We start from the raw sequence: 25,445 nt of genomic DNA on the forward strand, positions 1-25,445 counted from the left end.
TCTGATAACCTTCAATGCTACTTCTTTATTGGTATACACTTTTCCAAGTGCATTCAGTTCGTTGATGATGCAGCTGGTTCTTTCATCATATTCATGCATTGTTTCTCCAATTTTCATTCTGATGTTATCGAACTTTTGTACAGCAACAGATAGCTTGTTTTCTTTGGTTTGTTCATTGCCTTCGCAAAGCTGGATTAATTTCTCCCAAATCTCTTTGGTTGTTTTGCACATCTTGATTTTACTGAACGTCACTTTGTCCAGTGTTTTGTACAATATGTCTTTTGCAACATTATCCAAATTAGCTTTTCTCTTGTCTTCAGCAGTCCATTCATCTCTGGGCTTTTCGATACGGTGAGGTGCCCCATCTGTGATTGAAACTGTTGTGTTGGCTTTCAAAATCTTCATGGGTCCGTCAGTTATAACGTACCACATGTCATCATCCTGTGCAGCTAGATGAGCCTGCATCCTGATCTTCCAATCGTCAAAATCTTCTCTGGAGAACATGGGGATCTTGTTGAATGACGACATAGTGAACAATTTGAGTATAGATATTCTTTTGAAAGGATATGACTTGCTCTGATACCACTTGAAAGGATCGGTGAATCGGGTGAAGAGTGTTTAGAATGGGAGTTGAATAAACACTGCTCAATTAAAATTATTCTTCGACAAACTGATTTCAGTTGTGTTACAAACTGAATCTAAATATCCCGTCGGTCAATAACAATCAGTTAAACTGAATAAACAGTTGCGGAAAACTAACTGACTGAAAGATAGAGTATCTAACTGAAAATGATAACTAAAAGTAATAACACCGCAATTTGTTTCTGGATGTTCGGAGACTTGAATAACTCCTACGTCACCCCTTCTATCACGAAGATAGGATATTCACTAAAAGACTTTGATCAAATACAAAAAGGTGTACTGACCCACTTCAGTTTGGACTTATCACTTTGCCAATACTGAAACTCTTAGTATACAACACTTTTACAGATTGTAACTGATCTTAGCACAACTTAGAAAATCTATCAATCGATTAAAAAGTGCTATATAAGCTCAAGAGCGTAGTCTAGAATACTACTGATATAACTGATAAGCGTGAGCTTTGATTTCTGAATGTAAGTGGATATTTTTGCAGCGTAACAGCAAGTAAGAGAAGATAACTGAGAGTCGGATATTCTTCAGCTGTTGTCTTCGACTATTTATAGGCTTCCCTCTCAACGGTAACATTAAAGATATTTGAATATTCTAACCGTTGATTTCCACGTCGATATATTCTGACAATCGTACACTGTTCATTCTGAAATGCGGCGAGCCACTACCAGTTGCAGATAGCTGTACTATTTGTCGGTTGTCTCTTTCAACTGATGACGTGTACAGCTGAGAGATCAGCTGGTAAAGATCAGTTGACGATGGAATAGACTTCAGTTGTAGCGATCAGTTGACTGATGACGTGTTCAGTTACGTCGATCAGTTAGTCAAATTCAGTTGCTGGATTCAGTTGGTAAATCTTTTGTCAAACGCCGGAATTTCGTTTCCAACAAAACCACTGTATTGACTACTGTCAAAGATATAGTAGCTGATGTTAGGATTCTATCTCTCAAAGTCGATGTGCTTGACAAAAATGGGGAAACAACTAGATTGATGAAAGAATAAAAGATGATACAACCGAAGAGACAACTATTGTCAGTTACTAGTTGAAGATTATTTGTTTTCTTTGTTCGAATCTGTATACTAGAAAAATTATTTTATCTACAATGATTCAAAGCATTCTTTTACTTCAACTGATCAGTTTATTAAATTCTGAGTTTTGTAAATCACCAAAAAGGGGGAAATTGTTGGAAACTAAATTTCAGTAATTTGACAAACTAAGCATCGAACTTATTAGAATAACTGATCAAAGGAAAATGAGCTTAACTGACTAAAATCTTACAACTGTTAGTTGTCATTAGCTGAAAATTAATGCATATTAGGTAAATCTTATCTACGTCGAACTGATCAGTTCCCTGATCAGTTGGAAACTGATCAATTGAAGCAGGATTTAACTAACTGATCCGTTCAAACAATCAGTTATGAGTTTTCCAGCAAAGTATCCTTCAACTGATCTGTCAGCTGTACACGTCATCAGTTGAGAACGACAACCGACAAATAGTACAACAGACTGCAACTAGTAGTGGAACGCCGCATTTCAGAGATTGCAGTGTACGAATGTCAGAGAAATTGACGTGACAATCAACGGATATAAAGATTCAAATGTTATTTAATATTACCGTTGAGAGGGAAGCCTATAAATAGGTGAAAAAGGCACCTGAGAAGATACAACACGAACTACTATTCTATTCAAGCTTGTTGTTACTCTGCTAAAATCAGCACTTGTATTCAAATATCAAGAGTTCACTCTTATCAGATATATCAGTAGCAATCAAGGCTATATTTGCGAGCTTGTTAGCACTTTGAAATCTTTAGAGGTCCATGGGGTGAGATTTTAGTCCTGACAACGCCCTGAGCACAAATTTATCGTGTTTTAAAATGTTTATGCATCACGGTCACGATTTTTATGAATTTCTGAAAATATACGCTGCTTACTTGATTTTAATAAAATTTACGCATGTGCATAATTTTGATAAGTGGTGAAAATAATGATGTTTTGAATGATGGGAATAGTTGTGGCTATCGAAGTATATGTAAATGCTTAAGACGTATTGTAAATGGTGATGATGAGGCCTAGACACAGTGGATAGATAATCATGTCACTGATGTCCGACAGCCGCCGGGTACCGCGGTTCTATATATGATGAATCCATCGTAAATGATGAATGATGTACGATTGTCACAATTAATAAACTAAATTCTCTAAAGGAACGATGAATGATAAATGATGAACGATGATTAATGATGAGCTGTTTGTCATGTAAGGATTTCATATGACACGTTTAAATTACGGTTTTAAAGATCATGAAATGTATGTTGAATATGATATTTTTCACTTCTGTGTGCTATGTATATGTACTTCTTATTTATCGTACAGGTGTGTTGAGTCTTTAGACTCACTAGGCGTGTGTGATACATGTGAGCTTTATATCGAGGGGATTGGAGGTGATGAACTCTAAGTAAACAGACCTGGTGGGACGACACGACCCGAGGACCTCATGTTTTTCCGCACTCTTATGATTTTATGATTTGAGAGGATATGAGCGTTTAATACGCTGTTTTATTTTAATGTCTGATGTTAGGATTTTTCCTCGTTTTTGCTCCGTTATATTTTGTTGGTAAATTACTTATGGTTATTTTTAAATGATATTTTTTTGAAGTAGGACTACATGCATGCAAATGACACAAATGCTTATTTTCAAAATGTTAGTTTTTTTAAAAATTAAAAAATAAAATTCTGCACCTTTAAAACGGTAGATGCTACATGAACTATCAGTTAAGGCTGATCAGTTACATAGTCAGTTCATCGAATCGGCTATAGATTCAACTGATAAATCAGCTTGACACATCATCAGTTAAAGAGCGTAGGCAACAACCGAAAATTTGTACAAGAGCAGACTAAAACTTGTAGCGGGAGCAACGTATATCAAAATGCCACTGTGTACGATTGTAAGAAGAATGATGACATATCTAATCAGGACAAATCAACGGATATATGACATTTAAACGCGTTCAATATTACTGTTAAGAGCAAAGCCTATAAATAGCCGAGAAGATCAGCTGAGAAGAGAGTAATAGAGCAATCGTGAATAGCAACAATTACCGAGTTAGCAAGAACAAGAACAAGAAAATCGTTTTCAGTTACGTAAAGCTCACACTTTATCAGATATATTCATAGCTTTCAGACTATATTTTGAGCATTAGCACAAGCACTTATTGTTACTATATTCGATCTTTTTAGATCAGTAGTTCTTAGAAAAATATATCAGTTGCGTGCTGATAAAATTGTAAATATACTAATAGTTTCAAGTTTGGCAGTGTTTAAGATCAAATTGAATTGAGTTATTACAACTCCTCTATTTAATCAAAGTCTTTTAGTGAAAATCATATAATTGATATAGAAGGTGTGACGTTAGAGTATTTAAAGTCTCCGAACATCCATAAATCTTTGTGTTCTTTATTTTTCAAGTATTGAATCTGTCTTTCAGTTTGTTTCCGCACTTTAAGTTAACTGATTGACATTGACAACAAGATTATCCAATTCAGTTTATCACTAAACTGATTCACCCCATCGAAAAGATTTGAAAATCATAAAGTGTTTATTTAACTCACCTTCTAAACACTTTCACTCACCTATTCGATCCTAACATATGTTAGAAATACAATAACAATTTTTGTTAATATCAAAATAAAGATTGCGAATATGAAATGTTTCAACACTGAGTTATGATTATAATCATAAATTGTTTGTAGGTTGAGCCAACCTGACGGGTCTAACCCGTATTGACAATTCTATAAAGGAAACACACAAAAAATTGTAAAACTCTCATGGCTAAGTAGTTGTACGACACTACTGAATCTATCTTCGGGATAATATCTTACTAGTCCGAAAGGTGAATTTCTTACCACATTTTTATGAGTAAGTTTCTCGGAAGACGGTCTCATAGGTTTATAATCGTTAAATGAGTTCAGTTGATCCATAACTATCATGAATAGTAATAATTTTAATATAAGAGTAATTTTTAAAAAAAATTGGATGAGATCGTAAATCTATATTATAAAATTGATCCATAAAATGATCACATATAATTTTTTTTCTTCTTCCATATATTTAAGATAACATGGATCTCATAGACTTTAAGATATAAATTTCAATTTTTTTAATAACTCAAATACTCGATATTATGGTTTTGCCACTAGCATCCAATGTAAGTTTCTTTATTCAATATATTAGTCTCAATTAAAGTGATTAGATTGAAAACGATATGGTGGGGGATATATATCTTCTTGCACTTAAATAATTTTGATTAACGCTTTATAAATCAATGATGACATTTATGCATGTTCATATTATTTTTAACGTGAATTCAAACTCAAACTATTTTATTAATAATTAACAAGATTTTATGTGTATCTTAATTATATTGAAAATACTAAAGTTAAGCTAACTCAGAATATCGAATTATTATTCTCGCGACTAGCGGCCCATTAGTATATTCAATAAGTCAAAAATTTGTGTGAGACGGTCTCACAGATCGTATTTTATGAGAAAAATATCTTATTTGGGTCATTAATGAAAAATATTACTTTTTATGCTAAAATATTAGTTTTTATTGTGAATATCTGTAGGATTGATTCGTCTCACAGATAAAGATTCGTGAGACCGTCTAACAAAAAGAGTGAGTCTCATGTGAGACCGTCTCACGGATCATAATTCGTGAGACGGGTCAACCCTACCCATTTTCACAATAAAAAATAATACTCTTAGCATAAAAATTTATACTTTTTCATGGGTGATCCAAATAAAAGATTCGTCTCACAAATACGACCTGTGAGACCGTCTCACACAAATTTTTGCCTAACAAAAAATCTACTCATTCAATAATAATTTCTAACCAACCCAACAGACTTTAAATTAACATTCAACCTTGGTAACAACAAGAAGGGGTGAAAATCGATTGAAACGGGATTGTACCGAATTTCCAAAACCCAAATCACCAATTTTTATTTGAAAAAAATAAACCCAACCGAGTTTTATGAGATTTTTCAAAATAAAAAAAAAAAACCGAAAATAGAAATAAAAAATTAAAATATAATAAAAGCTAGAGCTAACAAGAATGTAAAGGCTATAAAGCTCCCGACCTAAATAAAAATTAATATTATCTTAAAAAATTGAACTGGTTTAGTCGATTCGGGAATTAAATTTTTGGTTAGTTAATTTTTAATCCAACTGAGCGAAAACTCAAATTAATACTTAAATATAAAATACTAAAATAGTATTTACCATTTTATTTTTAAAAAAAGAAAAAATATTTATACCCAATACCACAACCCTCATAAAAGAATCAGCGAAAGGGTAGTTTGGTAATAGCCGATCTTCAAAACCCTAATCTGTTTGTTCATCAGCCGCCTATATATATATATATATATATATATATATATATATATATGTGCTGCCGAACGAAGTTCGATACCATTGCTTTTCTTTTTGGATATTTCTTTCCCCATTTTCTTATTTTGAGATTGGAAAGCAGAGATTGTGTGTATCGGCTTTGTGCGTATCTGAATGCACTCTGATCGAAAGTGTTCTCTGCGATATTTAACTCGGGGACGATGGGCAGTTGTTTTTCAAGTCTTGCAATTGAAATTCTTCAATAATCATCGTCCCCACATCCCTAATTCTTCCAAATTGGTTTCAGAGATTTCGATTCTTTTTCATTTTCTCTAAATATTCACACGATGGAGGAGAAGTCACAAAAAAATATCAGGGACCCAACCCCAGCGAAGTTTTATTTTTGAGATTCTATCCGAATTAAACGTCATAAATTATTCTTTCCAAATGTATCAAGGAAGACTTCTTTTAATTTTATTTCATTTCTTCGTAATATATATGATTTTTAACCATAAAACTTAACATCTGTTTAGTTTAAATTGGGAAAATTATAGTGTTTAATACCTGGAGAATGTTAATCCGATTCATATTTGGGATTGAATTGAAGATTTATCTCAAAAAGTATATATTTATCTGTATCTAAACTTGTTACACTTTAGTACTCATCCCAATTTTTATGCATCCGTCTTGTTAGTTTTGTTTTCTTAGCGATGTGATTTGATTTCATTTACATACTTCTTAGGACATCTTCAACCCAACTCTAAAATGGAGTATTCCTTCATCATAGAGAATGGATTTTCCTCCAACCCATTTTCATTTATGTACTCCATTTTAGAGGAAGCAATAGTAGTCCTCTAAAAATAGATGACAACTGTTCAAAAGGAGGATGGAGTGAAGGTTTCGAATAATTACAGAATTGTCATTATGAAAATTGCAATATAACTCTTAGTTTTATCAAGTTTTTTGGCCAAGTTTTTAATAATTTCGGATTTTTTTTAATTATTTCTAATGTTAAATAATTATTTGACCAATTTTTTTAATTTTGAATTTTTAAAAAGTTTTTAATTTTAAATAAATTTTTTTTCCATTTTATATTTTATATTTTGAATTATATAATTCTGAAAAATTTATTTTAATTGTTTTATTTTTTTGCATGAATTAATTATAATTTACAATTTATAATAGTCACGAAATAGAATTTGATGAACAATGTACTGACAAAAAAATACATAACATAATGTTTAGCGAATTAATTAAGTTTAGTTAAATAAGCGAGTCGAATACACATGTAGTTGTGTTATGTTTAGCGAACTAATTAAGTTTATTTAAATAATACATTATGAAATTAATTAATTATTTATATGTGTTTGTATTTGAAAATGAAATAAATTAGAGAAATTAAACATTTCGTAATATTTAAAAGATATGGGTTGAAAATGAAATAAATTAAAGAATAAAGTATTTCTTAATATTTAAAGGAAATGGGCTGAAATCGAATAAATTAAAAAAAATAGAGTATTTGGTAATATTTAGAGGATATGAATTGGAGAAGGTTTTTGAAAATAGAGATCACGAATCTCTATTTTCAAAAATAGAGGATGAAAAATAGAGGATATGGGTTGGATGGTCTTAGTCAACCTGTGGTTGAATGCAGAATATATACATAGTGTTTGGATATTTTAAAATATGAATTTTGATTTGAAATTGAATTTAGAAATTTAAGTATTTGAAATTTTATTTGGTGTTTTGTTTAAAATTTATTGATGATATTTACAAATTCATTTTATTGATTTCTATATAAGTTCTCAAAAAATAAAAAAACAAAAACATAATATATATACATATATATATATATATATATATATATATATATATATATATTGATTGATTGTCTCGATAAAAAAGTAATTGTATGTTTTTAAAATCCAAATCTCACCAAATTTTATCAAATTTGATATGATTTGGATATACTCATTGAAATCTCATGAAATCCAATAAAATTCTAAACATATCCGAATTTTTTTTAATCACTTTGCCAAACAGTAAAAATTGGATTTTGAAATCCAAATCCATGAAATCCAAATCCTGGTTGCCAAAAACACTGATAATGTCTAAATGAAATAGTTTCTCACGGGGAGTCTCATTCATGGCAAAAAATTGTGTTAGACGGTCTCACGGGTCGTATTTATGAGACGATCTCTTATTTGGGTCACTCATGAAAAATTATTATTTTTGATGCTAAGTGTATTACTTTTTATTGTGAATATGAGTAGGGTTGACCCGTCTCACATATTATGATCCATGAGACGGTCTCACATGAGACCTACTCCTCGTTCATTTACATTTGTAAATTTAATTTTTTTGATTTTGGAGAAATTAGATTGTAGCGAAGCAAAGATAAAAATAAGATGAAATAATTTCAGATAGTAAATTTACTTTTTAAAATATCATTACTTATTATAAGTAATAATAATTTAAGTTGTGTAAATAAAAGACAAAAACTTCTGTGAGACGATCTCACATGTCGTATTTTGTGAGACAATCTTTTATTTGAGTCATCCATGAAAAAATATTACTTTTTATGCTAAGATTATTACTTTTTATTATGAATATCATTAAGGTTGATCAGTCTTACAGATAAAGATTCATGACACCGTCTCACAAAAAACCTCCTCTAAATAAAATTGAAAACATATTAATTATTATTTTTAAAATAAAAATATATTTATTTAAGGGGCATTTGGGAAAAAATCCCTAAACAGAAACTTCATTTGCTGTTCAGTCCCCAAAACCATGAAATTTTCTCCCCACCACCTGAGAAGATGAGGAATTTGTTTTAAACTCCCTCCACAATATTTTATTAATTTTTTCTCTTATTTATTATTATCTCTCTCTCCAATTCTCTCCCCCCAATTCTCTCATCATCGTCTCGGCTGATCCCTAATCTTCCTTCAACCTCCACCTTCGAAACTACATCCACCTCCACGGAGCACCGATTTTTTTTGAGATTCAAGAAAAGAAAACAAGTGAGTTGCTTCTTCTTGTTTGTTCGCTCGTTTTTTCCATTTATTTGATATTTGGTACGCCATTTGTTCTTGATTTATGATACTTTGAAGATTTCGCAAAACAAATGATTTCTTCATCTTTTGTTTCGGTGGATTTTTCCAGTTATTATGATATTTGTTAGCACAATTGTAATTTATATATGTTATTGTCACGATTTCTATTTTAATTCCCTAGCCACCAAAACCCACGGAAGGCTAATGTTCTTGATTCTCCCTGTACGTATGTGATGCCCAGTGCAGAGTTATTGGTTATACCAACAAGGAGAAGCAAAAGGATGAGACAAAATCATCAGTGTGTATTGCATTTTGCTAAGAGAAAATTGAGTGGGTTTTAAGTCTCTTTCCAGCAAAGAGAACCAAAGAATGTGATAAAAAATCAATTTGGATAGCATTTGATTCGACATTATAGAATAAGGGCAAAAATCATTCGGAATTTCCAGGATGCTAAAATGAGGGGAAAAAGCATTAAGGAAATCCGAAACAACCCTTAACTATGCACTGCTTGGCCAGGTAAATCTGGTACATCATGGTTCTATCATTATCACAGCAAGCAAGTGTTTGTTGTCAATTTTAATAAGCTTTGCATTGTTTTGTTTGTCTTCATTTTGTAATGTTATTAATTTTGATTGTACGTGTTGTTTGGAATTATATTAGAAGTTTACTTTTTTTTTTATAATTTTTATATTAATATATCGGCAAATTGCACATAAATTCCTATTGGGGTTTTGAACTTTGCGGTCAGTACCCAATATTTCTTTTATTTATATTCAATGCCTCACAAATTGTATTTGTATGTTTAAACTCCCTAATGAAGAGGCAAAGACCGAATTACCCTCCTATTTAATTAAAACCCATTACTATCCTCCTTTGTATTATATCTTCTCTCCCTTCTTCTTCAGAGGAGGTTGGGCCGAGTGAAAGGAAATCACGGCATCAACTGAGTGTTAGAGTAGGTGTCCGTCGAGCCAAGTGTTGGCCGAGTGTTCACAATGAAACTCTATGAATAAGCAGTCTTTATTTTAATAATATTTGAAATTATTATTTTGACAAATCTTTATCTGTATACCCATGCTAGCTGCATAGATAAAGCCCTTGAATATACAAATAGTAGAAAGAATATGAGATGCTCATATGATGAGTATCATGAAACTCTTATTTGTAATACTGTATATTCTAAACGGTTCCTAGTCGATTCAGCCGCCACTAAGAAGGATATAGGCCGCTCGAGTTAGAGACTAGTATCTGCGATGTGAGTACCATGTTTCATTGGTAGGGGACATTGTGATGTCCGAACATGCAGATAGGTGCTCCTTGTAGAGTGCACTGAACAACCCTCCATAAAAGGACTTTCCAAGTGGTTCTCACTTATCGAGTGGAAAAGTCCTGGTTTATGGTTGTACAGAATTAGTCCTTATGACCCGGGACAACATTGAGACTCTATGTGCTAGAATTACACTTTGACTTGTTTACCGACTCTCATGGGGTCATCAGGTGGCAAGGTTGGGTGTTCTGTCGAAACACATAGGAGTCGATGCATTGTAGTCGGGGATTCACCGCTTACCTTCGGGTATGGATATCCTATGTGTAATCATGTGTATGTAGGTTGAAATCTCTGGCCAGAGTATGGTTGTAATTATGAAAGGTGTTTCATAGATTACACCATCGATGCAACTACGACATGACACATAGTATCGATTCATTGACAACTCTCGATAAACCAATGATTGTCGAATCGATCGGGATATATGAGTTGAAGGGACCGTACTGTACGCTAACCATAATTGAATGGTTCTTGCAGGCACTATCATGTGATACCTAGAGAATCACGTAAGCGATACTGCTAGGCGTTTAACGTGATTGGTTGGGTACTATCAGACTTGAGTTCTGACGTTCTTACTATCAAGGAGTTGATAAGTGAGAATGGAGCAATTGGGGTATGCTCGAATAAGGACATGTTTAGTCCGAATCACATGGAGATGTGAACCCACGGCTAGTTGTATCAATGAACCATTGAGGGCCACACAAGTACTAGCTTTGTAAATCCCGATGAGAAGTAAAATAGTTCAATGTGTTGAACGGCTTATAAAGGAGTTTATAAGCGTAAGGAAAATTAGAAGTATGACTTCTATAAAGGAGAAAATAGTTCAAAGTGTTGAACGGCTTATAAATGTGTTTATAAGTGTAAAGAAAAATAGAAGTATGACTTCTATGAGAGAAATGTAAATTTTAATTTACGGAAGTGTTCCTAAATTAAAATTTGGCCAAGAGAATGATGTATTTGAAAATTGTGATTTTCATAAACATTATTATGGACTAAATTAAATTAATTCAAGTGTTGAATTAATTAGACACTAGTGGACCTAGTAGAGTCCAAATAATTAAATTAATTCAAGTGTTGAATTAATTAAATAATATTGAGTCTTGTAGAGCTCAATTAAAATAATTATTTAACTAGTGGGACTTGAGTAAATTCAAGTAATGTTTAATTAGTCTCAAATATGTTTGAGATAATTAAATTTAGTCCAAGGTTTTTAATTTGATTAAAAACCATATAATATAATGTGCATGCATGGGAGGTGAAGAGTTGGAGACTACTTTTTGGGATATCAAAGCATGGCATGCAAAAAGGTGTTTTTGCTTTTTGCTTTTTGGACATCCAAGACAAGTCTCCTCTCCCCATTCTATCAAGCATATGGCCGAATTCCCTCTCATGATTCTCTCCCAATTTTCTTCCATTTTGTTCTTCATTTTCTTGGAGAAAAATTCTTCTCTTTGAAAAATCCTCAAATATTTCTAGTGCAATATTTGAGGGGATCTACCTAGTTGGTGGTGGGCCTAATTTGAAGGAAAGTTTCAAGGATTTGGAGGAGGAGCTTGTAGATCTTCATGCCTTGAAGAGCTTTGTTGTTTGACAACAAAGTTGGTGCCATTCATCAATCTTTTAAAGATTGATAGGTAAAATTTCTCAACATCCTATGTATGTTTTGATTTTGTAAATATTACACAAGATTTAAATTGGGGTGGCCGAAATTTGTGCCTCAAAATTTCGAATTTTTGCTTCCGTTGCGTTTCCGGCCACCGTAACCGGTCCGCTTTCACTGAGACGCAACAAATGGGGAGAAAAAAGGCGACAAATCCAAGAACTCGAGATAAGAATAAATTGAAGCAAGGTACGAAGGAGAAATCCAAGCATGGTACGAACGAGAACCACATTTTCCTCAATGTCTAGGGTTTGTTAATTGTGGAAATTTTTTTGTGGTTTTCAAACTGTTAATGTTTGTTTTAGTTGTATTGTTAATATTTTTAGAAATTTTGATTGTATTGTTAATATTTTTAGAAATGTACGAACGAGAACCACATTTGAAGGAGAAATCCAAGCAAGGTACAACGAGAACCACATTCGAATTTTTCAGTTGTATTGTTAATATTTTTAGAAATTTTGATTACATTAAAAAATTAGTACTTGTGCTTGATTTCGAAGATGTTGTTCCCAATTCCTTGTGTTATGTACAATTCAATTTTTATGTGATTATTAGGGAATTTTCTGTTTACCGTTGTGGGCCGTGAAATAAGTTTTTTGCGTATAACACCATGGATAGATTTGTTGATCAAATACACATGTCTAAATACTATTTTTTGTTTTTTGTATATGCAATTATGTTCTGTTTCTTATTCTTTTTTGTAATTGTGTTTGTAATAGTTATTGTATAATGGTTTTATGTTTTTTAATGTAGAAAATACTGCAGAAGACAAAGTAAATCATGATTATAATGAGAAGGGTAGTGGTAAAGAATTTTTTTCACGATGTTCCCCTCCGTATTTTAAAACTATGATGGGCGAATTGAAGCCAATTGTAGGGGAGCAACAAATGATTCGGATAAATGATACTCCTTTCGCCAAATGGATTGATATGCCAGTCTTTGCTATCAGTATGGGCGGATTGATTATTTTCTGAACAGATTTGAGGGTGATTCGTGTTCTTTTTTTTGTTGGTGATAATATTACCATACCTTTCAAATAAGCTGATTTCTCTGTTGTGCTCGGCATACATCACGTTGGACAACCAGTTGACTTGGACCTGAAAATGGAGTCCAAATATTTGACACGTCATTTTGACGGCAAGGTCACCAATGCCAAGCGAATAGCCATTTATGAAAAATTGATTTTCCTTGCAAGAAGTGACGATGAATGTGATATTGATGATTTTGTGAGAACTTTCATTTTGTTCATTTTCAACTGCATAATATTTCCCACGGGCAATTATATCACTCCTGGATTTATATTTCCTTATCTTGATGATCTTACGAATTTTTTTGAATATGCTTGGGAGATGCTGCCTTCCGATTTTTATATCGAGAAATATGTCAGATCGGGAAAAAACTTTATGTTGATGGATGCACGGTTGGATTGATGATTAGTATTCAGCTTTACTAATTATGATCTTAGTATTTGTCATTAACTTTTATTTTATTTTTTGTTTTAGGCTTGGTTATATGAGACAGTCCCAGTTTTATGAGTAAGGCGTTGTTTAAATGTTTACCCTCGGTTGTTTTGTTGGGGGAAGAGCAAGATCCCACTAAATGCAGCTGACACTGAAACATTGTTGAAACGCATAGATTCAACCCAGGTACTTATAATTATTTTAGTTTATTAATGTAGTTGTGCAAAATTAATGTTTAGTTGATTGATAGTGGTATTTTTTTTTTTTTGTGAATAGGTTCTGTCGATACATCCATTTTGTGAGGATGAGAAGTTGTTAGCGGACATGAATCTTGGTTTAAAGTAAGAAACGAATAGATGTGAAGTAAAACGTTTTGAGAAACTTGTGATGAAACAAATGAATGAGTTAAAGATACTGAGAAAGAGATGTGCTGAGTTAGAGGGTGAAAAAGTTCGAAGTAGAACGAAGGGAAAAAGGTCTGTGGCGGATAAGCGTGAAAATGTTGTTGAGTCTGAGGAAAAGGTTGATAAAACAGAAGAAAATGTGACTTTTGAGTCACCACATGATGCAAGAGCTAACTTTGGTGATTTTGTTGACGTAGTGGTAAATGCAGTTGTTTTTGATTTGGCTAAAGAAAAGAAAGAGTTAGATGAATCCCAGTTTTTGAATGCTTGTGTTGATGAGAGCATTGTTGGTAGTTTTGTTGCTACTTTTGAAGTGGAGAAGAAAACGGTTTCTCAATCTTCAATTGCGGATCATGTGAGGGCTAGGGATGATCGTGTAAAGAAAAAAAAAGGTTCCATGTTTGTGACTCCACCTAGCTCAACACCAAGACGTCAGAGGAAGTTGAAAAAACAGGTAAATGAAGTGTCAATTATTTCCAAATCGATTGTATTAAGTTTAATTTAGTTTTTCTGTTTTTCAGTACTATTGTTGTTATTGATGTTTGGATTTTCTGTTATATTGCTGAATATTTCGCCGCTTTTGGACAGGAAGTTATAGACGTTGAGAAGAAAGGCAATACTCCTGGCAAGGTTGCCATGGATGAGTTTCAAGGTAGATCAGATTTCTGTGGACATGGAGAAGCTGATGATGAAGAGAGAAAATTGGTGACAAACTTTCTTGCTAGAAAAGAGTTGGAGTACGTTGATCTTCCGTATGTTTCTTCTTTTTATTTTCGTAATAATGTGTCCAAATTTTTTTAATGAAATTGAGTTTTCTATTTTGTAGTGTTGTTGTTTGGGAAGATGCGGTTATGAGTTTAAGTGGACCGATAATATGTCATTTTCTCTTTGGTGATCCTGTTGAGTCTGAGATAATTAATGTTCACATGAGAATTATGCAAAAGCAAAGTTTGCAGCATGGATTTGAGATTTATTGCATGGACACAATGGTGTAGGTTCGTAGCAGTCCGAGTTTTGCGTTTTTTTTTTGTTTTCGTTTTACTATATTAAGATAAATGAGTATATGTATTCTTCAATGTGTAGAAAGAAGTCCTTACGAAGTTGGAACAACATGGGAAAATATCGATGGTACATCGGGATGATTATGGAGCTTTTCTTTCATTGATGACATCTTTCACGATGGCTAGACTGCAGGAACTGACTGGAGAATTATTTGGAAGATGCAGATAAATCATTTTCCCTATTAAAAAAATGACATGTGGCATTGGTTTTTGTTGGTTTACAAAAGAGATGAAGGGATATTTAAAGTGTGGAACTCCATTCATGATCCATTCTCAGTTGGGAAAGCCAAAGTTTATGTAAGTTTACTTTGAAATGTTCAAAGCTTATGTAAATACAAATTAAGATTAAATTTTGAAAGTATTGTTTGTTCCAGACAAAGTTTTTGGCTGGTTCCATACGTCACTTATCGGGATTCGACCTTGTAATTGAGCCAGTGTTAAGAGAACCTTGTCGTCAACAAGGTGCAACCCTTGATTGTGGTGTCTATGCATGCATGTGGTTGGAGTGTCTAGCCCGTGACACAGATGAGATGTGGAGGTATGCACAAGATGTGAAGATGGACACTTATCGAGCACGTTTGGCAGCCACAATATTATCTGATGAAAATGGATTGTTGAAAAAAAAGTTTGAGTAATTAATTACTCCTCACTATTCTGATGCTTAAGAAGTTACAGTAGTACTGGATTTTGAACATTTGAAGTCTATGTTTAATTGTTGTTTTAAATTATGTAATGAAGACACACAATTGATTATTATCGTGTTTGTGTTAGTTGTTACACACTTCAATATATTTTTCTGTTAAAATTTATTTGTTTCTGGGAAAGTTTGGTGTATAATTTGTTCACTTTTCAGAATTTGGGTTACCTGGTATTTGAAATGGTACATATCAATTTACAAGAGAAAATTAAGTACATAAATTGCCTAATTGGGTAAATTATGTGTAACGTTGAGTACAAATGTTAAATAATCGAGTATATCTAACTAATCTAATATTTAGTCATACATTAGTAAACACACAATAGTATTTAACTACTGAAGGACAATGTACACAAGAATCGAGTACAATGACATGTCAATCCAGCACAACGTAGAGTAGTTCATCTATTCATGCTAGGATAACCAAATCGAGTACTCAAATTGAATATGTATAGAATTCATGAAATTGACATATAACATGAATTCTAGTACTCGATTCATGTACATGTACATCTGATATAAACACATGTATACCCGATTTATTGTGTAATGTTCCACATAACATATGACATGAATTTTTGTAGTCGATTAATATACATGCCCACATGATGTGTGATTGAGTACATATATTAAGTAATAAAGCACAATCCACACTAAATCGGGTATATATGTTTTAAAATCAGGTATACATGTTCAGAAATCGAGTACTCAAATTGAATATGTATAGAATTCATGAAATTGACATATAACATGAATTTTTCATGAATTCTAGCACTCGATTCATGTACATGTACACCGGATATAAAAACATGTAAACCCGATTTATTGTGTAAAGTTCCACATAACATATGGCATGAATTTTAGTACTCGATTAATATACATGCCCACAGGATGTGTGATTGAGTACATATATTAAATAATAGAGCACAATTCACAATAAATTGGGTATAAATGTTTTAAAATCAGGTATACATGTTCAGAAATCGAGTACTCAAATTGAATATGTATAGAATTCAAGAAATTGACATATAACATGAACTCTAGTACTCGATTCATGTACATGTATACCTGATATAAACACATGTATACCCGATTTATTGTGTAATGTTCCACATAACATATGACATGAATTTTAGTACTCGATTAATATACATGCCCACAGGATGTGTGATTGAGTACATATATTAAGTAATAGAGCACAATCCACACTAAATCGGGTATATATGTTTTAAAATCAAGTATACATGTTCAGAAATCGAGTACTCAAATTGAATATGTATAGAATTCATGAAATTGACATATAACATGAATTCTAGTACTCGATTCATGTACATGTACACCTGATATAAACACATGTATACCCGATTTATTGTGTAATGTTCCACATAACATATGACATGAATTTTAGTACTCGATTAATATACATGCCCACAGGATTTGTGATTGAGTACATATATTAAATAATAGAGCACAATTCACACTAAATCGGGTATAAATGTTTTAAAATAAGGTATACATGTTCAGAAATCGATTACTCAAATTGAATATGTATAGAATTCATGAAATTGACATATAACATGAATTCTAGTACTCGATTCATGTACATGTATACCTGATATAAACACATGTATACCCGATTTATTGTGTAATGTTCCACATAACATATGACATGAATTTTAGTACTCGATTAATATACATGCTCACAGGATGTGTGATTGAGTACATATATTAAGTAATAGAACACAATTCACACTAAATCGGGTATATATGTTTTAAAATCAGGTATACATGTTCAGAAATCGAGTACTCAAATTGAATATGTATAGAATTCATGAAATTAACATATAACATGAATTCTAGTACTCGATTCACGTACATGTACACCTGATATAAACACATGTATACCCGATTTATTGTGTAATGTTCCACATAACACATGACATGAATTTTAGTACTCGATTAATATACATGCCCACAGGATGTGTGATTGAGTACATATATTAAATAATAGAGCACAATTCACACTAAATCAGGTATAAATGTTTTAAAATCGGGTATACATGTTCAGAAATCGAGTACTCAAATTGAATATGTATAACATTCATGAAATTGACATATAACATGAATTCTAGTACTCGATTCATGTACATGTATACCTGATTTTATTGTACATGTATACCTGATTTTAACATGATTTAAGTTGTTGGTTTATTCTTGGATACGCGTCGATAGTCATAGTCTTAATGGTCGAAAACTAGGGGATATCATATATTGAAATGCGATTCACTCTTGATAAATAATTAAAGACATTTAATTACTTCATCGAGTAGAATTAGTTTGACATAGTTCGAGAGAGTGTGTTCAATTGAATAGGAAATCTTGTCGGAAGCATACAATCACTATCGAACGAATTAATTAATTAACGAGGGGTAGGTGAACCGATATTCCCAACAAATTCATTTCTCATTGAATTTTAATCAACCATTTTAGATATTATATTTCATTATTTCATTCTTGAATCATTTTATTTGCCTATGTAATTGAGCATAGTAGTACTAAAACCACCATCCAAATCTCGTTACTAAAGATTTAATAACTGAAAATAATAATTGTTAAATACAGTCTTCATTGGAACGATACTCATACTCACGTACATTATACTATTACTTGACATCGTGCACTTGCAATTAATTTTTGAGCATACAAAATCATATTTTTATTAAGATTCCACATTGCAAGTTTTGCTCGATCAAGTATTGTATCTCACATTTATTCGTCTATCTGGGTGAAGAAGTTATCATGTCAATTTCGAAGCCCACATGATGTGTGATTGAGTACATATATTAAATAATAGAGCACAATTCACACTAAATCAGGTATAAATGTTTTAAAATCAGGTATACATGTTCAGAAATCGAGTACTCAAATTGAATACGTATAGAATTCATGAAATTGACATATAACATGAATTCTAGTACTCGATTCATGTACATGTAAACCTGATATAAACACATGTATACCCGATTTATTGTGTAATGTTCCACATAACATATGACATGAATTTTAGTACTCGATTAATATACATGCCCACATGATGTGTGATTGAGTACATATATTAAATAATAGAGCACAATTCACACTAAATCGGGTATAAATGTTTTAAAATCAGGTATACATGTTCACAAATCGAGTACTCTAATGGAATATGTATAGATTTCATGAAATTGACATATAACATGAATTCTACTACTCGATTCATGTACATGTATACCTGATTTATTGTGTAATGTTCCTCATAACATATAACATGAATTTTAGTACTCGATTAAACTGTTAAATTGGTGATCTTAGGCATGAATAGAAGAACTACTCTACGATTAGCTGGATTCACAAGTCATTGTACTCAATTCATATGTACATTGTTCTCGATTCTTTAACGTATATACTCAATCTGACAATTTATGTACCTTGAAATTGACACACTATAATTTCGACCGAAAATATATCTTTTTCTCTAACTCTAATATACTCGACTATTTAATATTTGTACTCCAATTTACACATACTATACACAAGAGAGTAAAATTTGTATTCAAATCTCTGTTCATATTAATGTATGACTAAATATTACATTAATTGAATAACATTTGAATAGTCAACAACTTCCAATTTGGACATGTATTTTGTATTTCCGGTATAATATGAGTACAGTTTTCTTGTGCACAAAATATACCTAATTATTTATTATTTGTACTCATATTTACACATAATATACCAAATTGAGCAATTTTTGTATTCAAATATCTGTTCAAAATTGATATGTACCATTTGAAACACTCCTTAAACCAAACATTAAAAAATGAACAAATGAAATACCAAACCTTCCAGAAACAAATAACAATAAATAGAAATACATATTGAAGTGCTTAACACCTAACACAAACAAAACAATAAATTCTCCAACTTAAAAGATTAATATAAACAACAACCTAAAGCCCAAGTTTTCTTCCAGAGAACATATAAGAATACAAGACATCAACAAGCAGTAACACAACACAATTGCATGTCATAATAATTTCCGGCATAAATAATGCTAAATCCGGCATACAAAACAAACGTTTTCAGCATAATATGGATTAAATTGGGTACGTAAAATTATCTTTTCAGCATAATTGAAGGGTGAAAGCAAGTTCATGAAAATGCACACCCATATCTCAATTTATTGATTCAAAGTTGGGAAATGAAAATGCACACCCATATCTCCATTTATTGATTCAAAGTTGGGAAACCAACCCTTCACCATGATTTTCATAAACACAACACAATTGCATTTCTAAAAAATATCCGGCATAAATAATGCTAAATTCGGAATACAAAACAAACGTTTTCAACATAATATGGATTAAATTGGGTACGTAAAATTATTTTTTCAGCATAATTGAAGGGTGAAAGCAAGTTCATGAAAACACACTCATATCTCCATTTATTGATTCAAAGTTGGGAAACCAACCCTTCACCATGATTTTTATACCCACAAAACAATTGCATGACATAAAAATTTCCGGCATTAATAATGCTAAATTCGGCATACAAAACAAACGATTTCAGCATAATATGGATTAAATTGGGTACGTAAAAGTATCTTTTCATCATAATTGAAGGGGGAAAGCAAGTGCATGAAAATGCACACCCATATCTCCATTTGATGGTTAACAGTTGAGAAACCAACTCTTCACCTTAAGTTTTAGGCATGCAACACCTCAATATAATAAAAAATAATAAGGCACGCAACAAAACCAACAAGGTAACAAAACAGTTAATATATTAGTTGACAACAATCAACTTACATATTACTAGGACATAAATGACATGAAAATAAAACATTACAGAAAATACGCAAGTCCATGTTTCTAACACAAGTTATACATAAAACACAAGAACTAAGACTCAATGAACAAGAGTTCAAATTAATTAATATCACAAGTACATCACTCGACCGAAACCATAAAATAAAACTGAGTCTCGCAAAATGATCATAAAGGCAATGCTGCATCACCAATACTAGTACACTTGGATCGAGTAAACCTTCTTGTTGACGTTGTCTCGCAAATTCTTTGTTCTACCATCCTCCTTTTCCTGTGAATTGGAAAATGTATTAGTTGTTTTCCTATCAATCATTATATAATGAGACACATAAAATACGCATATAAGATTTTTACTTGTACGTCAAAAACTCAAAACTAAGTTAACAAAACACAACACAAAGGCTAGTTAATGGGTCCTTTGCAACTTCGTCGATTGTGGCCTCTCTTATGACACCGACCACATTTTAACACTCGAAGAAAACTACTTGCGATGGTATCCTTTCAATTCTTCTTCGGCCCGGTTGGCTTCGAACATCGGGGGGATTGATTACTAATGCATGATTGGCATTGTATTCATGCATATCAAATGTAGGAACAGATTTAGGATGCCTTTGTAAGTTTCACGATATAACTCCATCGTAAAGTATTTGTCACAAAAATCATATAAAGACACTGATTATGACTCTATTGCACCACATGCATGCTTGCATGGAAGTTTGTTAAGCTGCCAGGCTCTACATGAACAACTCGTAGAAGACAGATACACAGCAAATGATTTATCCCCGTCCACAACCTCTAAACTCCAACCACATGCCTTACGCACTTGCAAGATACGAGATTCAGCATATGTTTTTGCAAGAATTTTTTCCTTTGATTGACTCAATATTTTATCCATCCTCATGGATGCTTCACGTCGTTTGTGCATCATGTCCATAATTTGAATGCGTATGTGGTCCACCATGCCCACAATAGGAAGAAATCTTGCTGCTTTCACACAACTATTCCAACACTCAGCTATATTATTTTTTATTACACCCCATCGATTTTCAGGAAACCATGCATTTGCCCAACTTTCTGGAGAGGAATTGAATATAAAGTCTCTGGCAAGTGGCACTGACGTTATTATATTGTTAATATGAATTTCAAACTCTTGCCTTGATGGGGCATATGCAGATTTTTTGAACACAGATGACCAGTGTTTCTTGTTGTGAAGTGGGTATCTTCGCATGGCCTATATTAAAAAAAAGATAAAATATTATAAAACATAATACACATAACAATATTTTAAACAAAAGTTTCCCAATATAAATATATATTACTTACAAACCTGTTTCACAAAATTATCTACCAAATGACGCAGACAATATGAATGATGACTGCTTGGGAATATTAAATCAACGGCCTTGATTATTCCGGGATGCCTATCAGAGAAAAAAATGTACTCATCGAACCCCATACAGTTATGTAAAATCAAAGCACCTTTAAGATGGAAACAAAACCATCCCCAGTTATCAGCAGCATCCACAACTGCATATGCTAATGTAAAAAGATCATCGTTCACATCTTTTGCAACAACAACCAAACTATTTCCCTTGTATTTATCCTTTATATGAGTGCCATCCAAAAAAACCAAGGGCCTACATCCACTGACAAAACCAGTTGCACATGAATTGAAACAGATAAATAATCGTTTAAATTTATTACTAGAAGGGTCAATTTCACACTCAACAATACTTCCAGGATTAGTTTCTTTGATGGCACTACAATACCATCTTAATCTATCATAAGACCAATCATCTGTACCATAAATGTTATGCATAGCCAATCCTTTCCCTTTCCAAACTTTGTCATAACTGAGCTCGACCCCATAATCTCTTTGTATGTCTTTCAACATCATACATGGTCTATACGACGGCTCTCCCCTCAATCTCTCCATCACAACATTGGAGACCCAGGCAGCATCAGCTTTAGGATGTCCTCTACTACGTAGATTGTCATCTCCACATGTATGGATTAGATTACATTTTCTAATGCCAAAAAGTTTGTCAAATTTGTGTCTGGAAGCGTAAATTCTCCAAGAACAGTTGTTTACACTACACACAATAGTAACCTTCTCATTATCATTCTTTTTGTACGAAAAAGAACGTCTCGTAGCAATTGCATAATTTTTTGCACAAACTCGAAATTCAGCAGCATTCTTGAATATTTGACCGTTCCCACAGATGCAATTACTCCAAACGTCTATCGAATTTTTTAACAAACCAACTTGAAGATGACCATCATTGCTACTCACTGTGTCATCTTCAGATTCAACCATATTTTACGTAATGTAAAAATTTGTTAACACTAACATTTTGTACCTTTTAAGAAATTATTAAGACAACACATGTTAAATAATACTTATGTTCTAAATAACAATGTAAATGATCAGTTAGTTGAAAAATATAACTGACACATCATCTACTTTCACAAGAAGCACACTCACAACAAATCTCCATGAAAAATACAATAAAAAATGTTATCATAAGTAGTTGCACATGAGTTTTTACCTCCCAATATTATAGCCTCCTATTTGGTCTTTTCTCACTGCCCTCATGTTAATTATTGTAAGTTTCATAGATGTGTGAAGATGGGTCATGATACGAACGTCATCATCTTCATTCAACGTCACATACATCTTCTGATGGGCGGCTAGATACTGCAATGTAATAGTTTGTGGGGAAATCACCGTACATGTTCTCCCAAAATTAAGAAACAACTCTGTTAGAGAGAAGCCATTAAAGATTGAAATCATATAGAGCTCATTTTCGTACTCGCAGCTACCCAGGAATGAAAAATTTGATGATCCAGATCCATATTCCATTTCTCCAAGAAATCAAACAAAAACCTGCGTCAATTAAGTAGTTACAAATTTCACATGAAAAAGATTTTACTAAGCACAAAATTAGAAGAAAAAACAAATTCATACAAAAGAAAATGTTCTTCACAAACTAATTCATAAAACATTCATCAAATCTAATAAAACTATTTATATATCCACCAATAGTAAAGAAATAAGAATACAGAATTAAAATACAATACGAAAAAGTAAAATCAACTATAACATACGATTTAATAACAACACTAAAGTATAACAAAGCTCGAATTAAACAAACATGATACCATCATAAATCGAATAGAAACTAGAAACAATTAAAAAAGCACAAATCGATTACATCAAGTAAAACAACACTACAACAAAAGAATAATAATCTATACAACAAAAAAGTGACATACTGACAATACATTAAAACAACAAACAACACACATAAACTTGCACAAACGTACAATAACTAATACAAATTCCAAAAAAATATATTTGAAGTATAACCTCTGAAAAAACAATAACATGCTGATGAATAGAATTAAAATAAGTTCTAACCTTAAACCAACACAAACTAAAGAAAATCTAAATTTGTCGACTGTCTTGCTTCTCTAGTGTCTTCAGCATTGAGCTTTCAATAATGTATTTAAAGAAAAAAAAATCTTGTGTGAACCAAAAAGCTTGTTTGTATGTCATATATATGTAAAAAATTTACGTATAGACTTCGATCTTTCAAAAAACATTACACAGCTACTCGTGAAATTCAAATTTTATTCCTAAGATGCTCTGTTATTCATTTTCCACAAATATAAATTTTTTTTCCGCACAAACATTGAGAACCTGGTTCACTGTTCAAATTAAACAAATTTATTTTCATTCACAAAAAGACTCCAGTAACTCTGCACTGGGCATCTCCGTAGTATGCTTTCCCAATTTCTCATTTTTTGGCCTCCAATTTATAAGTTTGTGGCATTAGTGGACGAATGGACGCAAATTATTTTAAAAATAATGTACTTCTTCAAACAAAAGAGGACAAATTTTTTTGGTCAAAATAATCTGAAAATTTAGAAAAACTAATTATCTTGTTCCGATTGTTTTCTTTACGTCACATGCGTACATGAAGAATCAAGAACAATAGCCTTCACCATGGGTTTTGGTGGCTAGGGAATTAAACTAGAAATCATGACAATAACACAGATAAATTACAAGTGTGCTAACAAATATCATAATAACGGGAAAAATCCACCGAACAAAAAAGATGAAGGAATCAATTGTTTTGCGAAATCGTCAAAGTATCATAAATCAAGGACAAATGGCGTACCAAATATCAAATAAATGGAAAAAAACGAGCGAACAAACAAGAAGAAGCAACTCACTGGTTTTCTTTTCTTGAATCTCCAAAAAAATCGGTGCTCCGTGGAGGTGGATGTAGTTTCGAAGGTGGAGGTTGAAGGAAGATTAAGGATCGGTCGGGGCGATGGGTGAGAGAATTGGGGGAGAGATAATTGGAGAGAGAGAATTGGGGAGAGAGAAAATAATAAAATAAGAGAAAAATTAATAAAATATTGGGGAGGGAGTTTAAAACAAATTTCTCATCCTCTCAGGTGGTGCAGAGAAAATTTTAGGGTTTTGGAGATTGAACAGCAAATCAAGTTTCTGTTAGGGATTTTTTTCCCAAATTTCCCTTTATTTAATGTAAAATAAGGAATGAGCTGAACCCCAAAGAATGAATTTTAATGTTAAAATCAATATGATAGAATATATGTGATAATACAATGTATATGTAATATGTCAATCTTTTGATTTTTGATCAGGTGTAAATGTTGATGAGTGAAGTCAAACCCATAAACTTATTAATTAAATTAGGCATAACCCATCAAAATTAATTTGATGTAATTAGGATCATAAAGTTCTATAATGACCTTAAGAAAAAATATTACCCATCTACTAATTTTTTCTTCGAACTCAAACTCGTCCATTTTGAATTTCTTCATCTTTTATATATCAGA

The 25,445-nt window shown here is 32.2% G+C and overlaps 2 protein-coding genes and 1 non-coding gene across 9 annotated transcripts; 2 read left to right on the plus strand and 1 right to left on the minus strand.

Moving 5' to 3' along the window:
• Positions 1 to 6,175: 6,175 nt before the first annotated feature.
• LOC140824938 (small nucleolar RNA snoR135) lies at positions 6,176 to 6,323 on the plus strand. The gene has a single exon (XR_012116551.1). It is a non-coding gene; the product is annotated as a small nucleolar RNA snoR135 (small nucleolar RNA).
• Positions 6,324 to 12,843: 6,520 nt separating this feature from the next.
• On the plus strand, positions 12,844 to 15,562 carry LOC140824612 (uncharacterized). Of its 5 annotated transcripts, none has more exons than XM_073186181.1 (6): positions 12,844 to 13,732; positions 13,823 to 14,404; positions 14,539 to 14,702; positions 14,777 to 14,945; positions 15,034 to 15,308; positions 15,386 to 15,562. In XM_073186181.1, the coding sequence occupies exons 2-4, from the start codon at positions 13,934 to 13,936 to the stop codon at positions 14,943 to 14,945; spliced, it is 804 nt and encodes a 267-aa protein (XP_073042282.1). In that variant the 5' UTR covers positions 12,844 to 13,732; positions 13,823 to 13,933; the 3' UTR covers positions 15,034 to 15,308; positions 15,386 to 15,562. The 5 variants fall into 5 exon arrangements, with proteins under 5 accessions (XP_073042282.1, XP_073042283.1, XP_073042284.1 ...); XM_073186182.1 differs by having other exon boundaries at positions 14,539 to 14,687; XM_073186183.1 differs by lacking the exon at positions 14,777 to 14,945.
• A 4,967-nt stretch (positions 15,563 to 20,529) lies between these two features.
• Positions 20,530 to 24,945, minus strand: LOC140822993 (uncharacterized). 3 transcript variants are annotated; one of them, XM_073184041.1, is made up of 5 exons: positions 24,813 to 24,945; positions 23,123 to 23,460; positions 21,901 to 21,994; positions 21,722 to 21,804; positions 20,538 to 20,838 (listed from the first exon to the last, which is right to left on the minus strand). In XM_073184041.1, the coding sequence occupies exons 2-5, from the start codon at positions 23,434 to 23,436 to the stop codon at positions 20,742 to 20,744; spliced, it is 588 nt and encodes a 195-aa protein (XP_073040142.1). In that variant the 5' UTR covers positions 23,437 to 23,460; positions 24,813 to 24,945; the 3' UTR covers positions 20,538 to 20,741. The 3 variants fall into 3 exon arrangements, 1 of the variants encoding a protein (XP_073040142.1); XR_012116088.1 differs by lacking the exons at positions 21,901 to 21,994; positions 24,813 to 24,945 and having other exon boundaries at positions 20,532 to 20,838; positions 23,123 to 23,527; XR_012116087.1 differs by lacking the exons at positions 21,722 to 21,804; positions 21,901 to 21,994; positions 24,813 to 24,945 and having other exon boundaries at positions 20,530 to 20,844; positions 23,123 to 23,527.
• Between the last annotated feature and the right edge of the window lie 500 nt (positions 24,946 to 25,445).

Source organism: Primulina eburnea, chromosome 2 (assembly GCF_022965805.1).
Source record: "Primulina eburnea isolate SZY01 chromosome 2, ASM2296580v1, whole genome shotgun sequence".
NCBI lineage: Eukaryota > Viridiplantae > Streptophyta > Magnoliopsida > Lamiales > Gesneriaceae > Primulina > Primulina eburnea.